At 42.2% G+C, this 7,898-nt stretch overlaps 2 protein-coding genes across 7 annotated transcripts in view; one reads left to right on the top strand and one right to left on the bottom strand.

The window, feature by feature from the left end:
- Positions 1-1,592, top strand: part of LOC107701372 (putative homeodomain transcription factor 2) — a 19,358-nt gene extending 17,766 nt beyond the window's left edge. For 4 of the 6 annotated variants that reach the window (XM_016503364.1, XM_016503368.1, XM_016503367.1 and 1 more), the window contains 2 exons: positions 149-274; positions 524-1,592. In XM_016503364.1, coding sequence (XP_016358850.1) covers positions 149-274; positions 524-544 — 147 coding nt within the window. In that variant the 3' untranslated portion in view covers positions 545-1,592. Of the gene's footprint in view, positions 1-148; positions 275-371; positions 441-523 lie in introns of all 6 variants that reach the window. The other 2 variants (XM_016503366.1, XM_016503365.1) reach the window with 2 other exon arrangements.
- A 629-nt stretch (positions 1,593-2,221) lies between these two features.
- The window catches only part of prr5b (proline rich 5b (renal)), a 6,470-nt gene continuing 793 nt past the window's right edge, over positions 2,222-7,898 (bottom strand). The window contains exons 2-8 of the mRNA XM_016503346.1: positions 6,806-6,926; positions 6,171-6,219; positions 6,033-6,090; positions 5,693-5,784; positions 5,425-5,565; positions 3,704-3,842; positions 2,222-3,626 (exon numbers count right to left, since the gene is read on the bottom strand). Coding sequence (XP_016358832.1) covers positions 3,304-3,626; positions 3,704-3,842; positions 5,425-5,565; positions 5,693-5,784; positions 6,033-6,090; positions 6,171-6,219; positions 6,806-6,926 — 923 coding nt within the window. The 3' untranslated portion in view covers positions 2,222-3,303. The remainder of the gene's footprint in view (positions 3,627-3,703; positions 3,843-5,424; positions 5,566-5,692; positions 5,785-6,032; positions 6,091-6,170; positions 6,220-6,805; positions 6,927-7,898) is intronic.

Here is a 7,898-nt window from a genome sequence, read left to right as displayed (position 1 = left end):
CTCACACACACACACACACACACACACACACACACACACACACACACACACACACACACTCACTCACACACACACTCTCTCACACACTCTCTCACACACAACTGACGCTGTGATCGTATCCGAGCACTGACGTCTCTCTGTCCCGCAGGAGTTGGACGCTCCGTTCCGTCTGTACGGTCTGACCATGAATCCTCTGCTGTATAACATCACTCAGGTGGTGATTCTGTCGGCCGTGTCGGGGGTCATCAGTGACCTGCTGGGCTTCAACCTGAAGGTCAGCTGCTCGCTGTGGGTCGATGTCTGTGAGTCTCTTATACTGTTAGCGCTGTGTTCACAGTTTGTGTGTTTGCTTCACAGCTCTGCTGTATAACATCACTCAGGTGGTGATTCTGTCGGCCGTGTCGGGGGTCATCAGTGACCTGCTGGGCTTCAACCTGAAGGTCAGCTGCTCGCTGTGGGTCGATGTCTGTGAGTCTCTTATACTGTTAGCGCTGTGTTCACAGTTTGTGTGGTTGCTTCACAGCTGTGGAAGATCAAATCATGACGGTGAATCTGCAGTGATTTCAGCTTCCCGAGGCGATGCGCGTCTCAAACACACAGTGGCGCTGTTTCCCCTCGACAGCTTCCTGACAATGAACTCTTGACCGGTTGTTCAGTCATAGAGTGCTTGTGCAATTCAGCTATTTATTTTACCCTTTCAGTGTTTTTTTTGTTATTCTCAAGTATTTGTTTTAGCTGTTACAATTGTTTTAAGTATTATTTTAGCTCCTGATGTGACGTTCTCATAGGAAAGATAATCCAGCGCTGCGGTGCTTGTGCATGTGTCAGATTTACAGTCTGATCTGTGATATTTAAGACTGCTGTGAGTTACTGAAACCAAGAGAAAAGCCCCATCATGACGTGACGATCATTATGGAATGGATGAATCTAACACACACGGAACTGCCGTTTTTACACGCGTGTGAGTTTCTTCAGTTGATCTGCAGTTTTTCAGCTTTGTTTTCTTAGCAATAAGTGTCAGTGAGTTCAGATGAACATTGATGCGTCTGATCATGCACTGATTCAGGAGCTTCACATGTCATCTGCGGTCTGTTAAACACATGTGTGTGTGTCAGTTAGGAAAGCCTCAAAATGTGCACTTTAAAGCAGAAAATGTTACTTGTTTCAAAGAGTCAGAGTCAACGTTTCAGTCTTAGCATTTTGTGTTTTTATACGTGACATGCGACAGACGGCGTAACGACCAAAGTGTGTGTGTGTGTGTTTGTCTGTTTCTTGCTGGAGATGAATGTATTAGAGACTCTTTGAACTGCTTTGTTACTTTTTTTGTTGTGATTTTGTTTTTCTCTGTTTTGGGTTTGATTCATATAGATTCATATTTCTGTTCATGGAGGGAAAATGTTCCTGTTACAAAGAAACACTATTTAAGGAAAAAGGGAAATGGAGAAACTGAATGTCTTGTTTTTTAGAGAGACTCTTGTGTTTCTAGTTTCTGTCAGACATTCAGCGGCGTTTTTTCTCTCAGCTTCACGAGACTCTTGTGCTGGTGTCACTTATAATTCAACTCACTGTACAAAATAAATCTTTCATGGAAAGTGTTTGCAGTACTCAAACTTCTTTAGCTGATCGGGTGCATCAACCATCTGCTAACTAACTAAACCAGGTATGTGCTGTGATCCGGGCAGTGCACTAAAATGACACTATTTCACTATTTTTAACACTTTTCAAAGAAACGGTTCACCGAAGTAGTCACGTAGATTAATATGAGCTCAAAAAACTGCATGTATAATAAGGAATTACTTGTTTTAGATCAAGAATGTCACTGCGCATCTAGCCACAAATGAAATGCTCCTCAAAGCAGCTCTAGTTGAGACGTGTGTGTGTAGATCAGACGCTAACAGAGCGGCCCTTGTTCACGTTCACCCACACAGGAATATAAATACAGCAGGGGAACGTCAGGATGCCTGACTGGTTATGTGTTAGTTAGTTAGTGTAAGTGAATGATTGCCTGTTGCATTAGTGATCGTCAGAGGTGTGTCCTGAATCTGCAGCGGTGTTTGTCGAGGCTCGACTGACCTGAGCAGTATCTCAGCTGGACTCTACCGCTTCTGAAGGACGGTTTCAGCTCAAGCCGCGGATCTTAAGAACCGCTCAATCTAAAACAAAGAGGGAGCAAATCCAGCCTCAGCTCTCAAACATTCATCACACATCAGGGAAAATGTAGTAGTAAAGGACAAACTTCTTTAATCAACAGTAAAATGCTATTTCACTCAATTAGAATTACAATAAAAATAGCAATCTGCTCAGTAAAATCAAGGCCATTATTCAAAACATGATTGTGAAAACTTTTCATATTTACAAACTAATGAAAAAAATCCTGCTGCAAATGACAATAGTTTTGTTCATTCACTTACTGACTGCAGCTCCAGTGGTTTCTCCTAAGAAGTGTCTTTAAAAATCAGTCATTTTACTGTCTATTTCTAAACAACATTCGCTGGCAAACTCGTACAGTGCTCCATAAGAATCTTTCATTAAACACAAGATGAAGTACTGATGAAGTAGAGCAGCACTGCAGTGTTCAGAATGAAGAACTAGCACACTGCACTAACCGCATCCAAACACCTCGACTGACGCTAAACTCGGCTCGTCTTTCTCACGCTGATGAACGCTCGTCTGCACAAACAGACCAGACAAAACATATGATGCATCACAATAAATCAGTGCATTATTAGATCTAACTGTACGTCACATTATTAATAATCAACAGTAATGTGACAAGAGGAGAAATCACTGCTCTTGTCTGAATAACTTTAGCAGCTTTAAAAACATACTTTGCTCTCTCGTGCTCGTTATTGCTTGTCATGCACTTCTTTGCTTTTCATTTTGTTACTATTTTCTAAAGAAATGTTTTATGGAAAAATACTTTAAGACTATTGAATTCATTATTATTTATAATTATGCAAATGCATTGATTAGGGTTAGGAACTTTTTAAATAGTTAAAATCATTCATGGATTTCATGCATTGGCATTGAAATTAGAAGAGTGAACTTTGTCCTTTGTCCTCCTTTTGAAAGTCAGTAAGTTAGAAACACAAGACAGCTGCGTTGCACAGTTAATCCGATTCTGTGCAAAAACGTCACCAGTCTGCAGTCTGGTAAGTGTAAAGGAACTCTGTCAGGGTGCAGCTACACATATCACACTGCTAAACTAGTATGGTAGAGAAGTATGTTAGTCTGCTATTATGAACACGAAACAAACTCCCATCATTCTACAAACTTTGCAGCGACGTGTCGTCAGGTCAAAGGTCACGCCGCGCTCTCGCTCTCCCGGCTGAAGTCAGACGAGCTGGAACGCTGCCGGCGGAAGTCGATGAATATTCCCTCGGTGTCTGAGTCCAGAGACTCCAGGATCTGGTCCACGATGGGAGGAGACGGATCCTCGCAGACGTCTGGCTCTTCTGCGCAGGAGGTCATCTGACACACGGAGTGGCGTCTGGCCCCGGCGCTGCTCTCGGGGTCGTACTCGGCCACCGGCGTCAGCATGGGCATGTTGTAGCTCTTGGAGCGCACCACGGGGTTCTTAGCGGGCGAGTCGCTGGAGCGCGGCCATCGGCGCAGGAGCCGCTTCTCTGAGAACAGCAAAGGAAGGATGGGTCAGGAGAATGTGCTGCGACCGCTGCGTGAGCTTTACTGTGACGCTGCTCACCCAGAACACACGAGCTCTGCGCCACCGAGCCGTCGCCGGAGAACAGGCCGTGAGTCCCCAGATACGGAGACACCACCTTCTGCACCAGACACTCCAGCTTCAGGTAATCACTGCTCACACCTTTAGACTCGTGAACCCCCTGCGACACACATCACATCAGCACCAGCCTCCGCTCACACCACTACATCATTCTGAATCATCAGAAGACGGAGTGAAACTTTGCAAGCATTTTCATCACATTATGAACTGACGCATTCATTTCCATACACTTACTTTGATTTCTATAAGCACGTCTCTCACACTTTCACCCAGAAAACATTTCTGCAGGTTTTATGAAGGCAAATGTAAGACTTTAAGACCATTTTAAGACCAAGTAAAGAGTGTTCTCTTAATGTAAAGTGAAAATACAATCTTAATTTCTTTCTAGTTCTTTTTACAAAAACAAAAAATAGCTCAACTATAATATGGAAATAACTTCCTCAGTAATTTTATCTGGTTTTCCAGTGCAAATGTCTAAAGATACATTCAGAAGCAAATGACACGAGTCTTGTTTTCTGAGAAACTGATCAAAATTGAGTAAATTTATAATTAAAACAAGAACAAATTTACAAGGTCAGAAAAATCAACTTAATTCAAACAGAAAACACTGACATATCTGTTCTTGTTTTTAAGCATAAACTCATTTAATTTTGTTCAATTTCTCAGAAAAGACTTCAACTATCTTCATTTTGCTCCTCCAGTAAATCTATCTTGATTTAAGGAAGTTTAGTTATTTGTACTGGAAAACAAGACAAAGATACTGAGGAAGATACTCGTTTTTGCAGTGCAAGCAGCATTTAATGTCATGACTTTATGAATTTAAGACGTTCTGCTCTGATTTAGGACATTCTAAGGCTTTCATTTGTAAAATTCAAATTCAGACTCTTCAAGACCAACAGAAACCCTGCAAGTAGCTGATTCATCATGATCAAATATCTGACCGATCACTGCAGCAGATGTGAAAAAACTAAACAATAAAACAAAAATATGACGAGCCCTTTAAAATGCAGCATGCAGAGATAAACAGGAAATGAAACCACAAACAAACCAGAAAGAAACACTCACACACACACACACACACACACACACACACACACCTTGTGAAGTATAAGTAAGGTGTAGATATATTTCACACAGAGTCTGAAGGTCAGAGATGATGCAAGCGCAGAAAACCACAAATATACACACGTCTCATAAACCCATTATGACACATTTGCTTGGAAATAAAACTCATTCACATACGTGTACACTAAAACACACGTGTGACTCCGTCCTTTAAGTTTAAAGGGGTCATATGATGCTGCTAAAAAGAACATTATTTTGTGTATTTGGTGTAATGAAATGTGTTTATGCGGTTTAAGGTTCAAAAAACACATTATTTTCCACATACTGTACATTATACTGTACTGTGGGGACTTTATGCACCAAGAGCTTGTAACACTCCAAAGAGAAAGGAAACATTGAAATCGCATCATATGACCCCTTTAAGATGTGTTACACACACGCTACAGAAACCTACTGGAAACAGTTTCAGCTCTGCGTCGACTCAGGAAATCTAGAGCATTATCAAAGTTTCTGATGTTTGTTGACACGAGCGCCACAAAGGTTGCTGGGAAACAGCTGCATCTGTTCTGTAACACACACACACACTCTCTCACACTCACACACACACACACACACACCTGCAGGATGAGCAGCATCTGAATGATGGAGGGCGGCACACGGGCCCGCGGTCGAGTCAGAGCATCGTCCAGCTTTATGTTGAGAGTGATGATGTTCCTGAAGTGCAGCAGAGCCAGCTGACGGACAGACGGCTCCTTCCCCTGAACACACACACACACACAGTCTCAAATACACCACCAGCTCATCCTTTACACACTCTCACTAGTTCAGAGCAAATAAATCTGCTCTATCAGCATAATAAGAGTATTAGAGTGTTTGGTGAAGTACCTGGACGGGGTAGAAGATGGCCTGCAGCATAGACAGAACATCACAGAAGAAGAAGTCCCACGTTTCTGCCAGAGAATCCAGCAGTTTCTGACCTGCACACACACACACACACACACACACACACACACACATAGCAGAACTGACTTCATAAATCCACTAAAAGTCACATCAGTGAAGCATTAGAGACACATGATCTGATGGAGGACTTTCAGAAGTGTGACGTGTGGACGATTCTTCTGAAGGCCACATCAGCATTAAACCCATCCTTTTAACGCAGAGGAAACTCTTCAAAACCACAAACACATGTGAACCGTCAGAAATGGTTCAGACAGCACCTTACCTTCATAAAAGTGAATCTTATCTCTCAAAATCACCATTCCTTTCGTCAGCAGCTGATTCTGTGACACAAACACAATCAAACTCAATTCACAGCCGCTTCATTTAGTATTGATTATTGATCGGAGACTCGACTGATCACCTGCAGATATTCTGTGAAGAAGGAGCCCAACTCGGTCTTTAGGAGCTGCCTAGAGACAGACAGACAGACCGAGAGACAGAGACAGACCGAGAGACAGAGACAGACAGACAGACAGACAGAGACAGACAGACCGAGAGACAGAGACAGACCGAGAGACAGAGACAGACAGACAGACACAGATGGACAGACAGACAGAGACAGAGACGGACAGAGAGAGAATTACTCGGGGTGAAAGGTGAAGGTCTGTATTATTCACACACTGATGCTGCTCATGTAAAAAGTTGTTTTTTTTAAACAAAGTTATCACTTTTAAACATGTTTGTTTATTCTGTATCGAGGAGTTTGATGAAGCATGAGTACTAATTCTTCTTTATTGTTTACTGGAAATGAAAGGAAACTTCTAATCTGAACACAAACACATCCAGAAACATCTAGAGAGTCCAGTGAGAAAAACTTCATCAGTCAGTGAGTCTGTGCCTCAAACATCTGCCTGAGTAATAAAGACTAGTCAACTGTGACCAGACCACATGACTGACTGTGTGTTAATTAAAGGGGTTCTAGTCGTCAGGCTGTTGATTTACCAACGGTTTCATTCACACTGGCCATAACCAGCAGGACTAGTTAACGGCACTCACCTGACGCCTTCATTCAGCACATAGAGCTCATTCTCTCCCAGATCCTTGCGCTGGAACACGGCGATCACGGCATTATGGATGCTGACACACACACACACACACACACACACACACACACACACACACACACAGAGACACAGACACACAGAGACACAGACACACACACAGACACATTAAATGTGTTTGTTAGATTTCAGGCTGGACTGACATCTGAACTAGGTTTCACACTAGGGCTGCACAATTATGGCAAAAATCATAATTATCGATATTTGAAATTGTAACTGCACTTATTATGATGATCACAGTTTACATTGAATGATGTTTATACCATTGTTTGAAGCAACTGCACGCCATATTTTTTACATGAAAATAAACAAACTGAAAACACTATCTGAAACACTTTATTGCTTTTCTATAGTATTAAGCCTCAAATGTCAACTATCTATTGGATGATGATCGGTTTCTTCTTTAAATAATAAGTAAAACATGCATGATATTATGTTATACTAAAACTAAAATTGGAAAAACCCTTAAGATAACCTGTAAAAAGAAAAAAAACCCACAAATAATATAGGTGGACTTTGAGCGATTACGTAATTGTGGCATCCGTAATTGTAATCGTGATTAGAAATTCCATTAATCGTGCAGCCCTTTTTCACACTGAAAGATTGTGTGTAAAATAAAATCAGATGAAATGAAGGTGAAAGATTTTCTGCTCACTGAGAAACTCACACACACACACAGACACACACACACTCTCTCTCTCTCACACACACACACACAAACACACACACACACACACACACACACTCTCTCTCTCTCTCTCTCTCACACACACACACACACTCTCTCTCTCACACACACAAACACACTCACACACAAACACACACACTCACACACAAACACACACAGTCACACACAGTCTCACGGTCACACACACTCGCTCACACACACACTCGCTCACACACACTCGCTCACACACACAAACACACAGTCACACACAGTCACACACAGTCACACACAGTCACACTCGCTCACACACACACACTCGCTCACACACACACACTCGCTCACACACACACACACTCACTCA

The sequence above is a fragment of the Sinocyclocheilus anshuiensis genome, unplaced genomic scaffold (genome assembly GCF_001515605.1).
Source record: "Sinocyclocheilus anshuiensis isolate Anshui unplaced genomic scaffold, SAMN03320099.WGS_v1.1 scaffold1566, whole genome shotgun sequence".
NCBI lineage: Eukaryota > Metazoa > Chordata > Actinopteri > Cypriniformes > Cyprinidae > Sinocyclocheilus > Sinocyclocheilus anshuiensis.
This window is presented reverse-complemented; position numbering and strand designations above follow the sequence as displayed.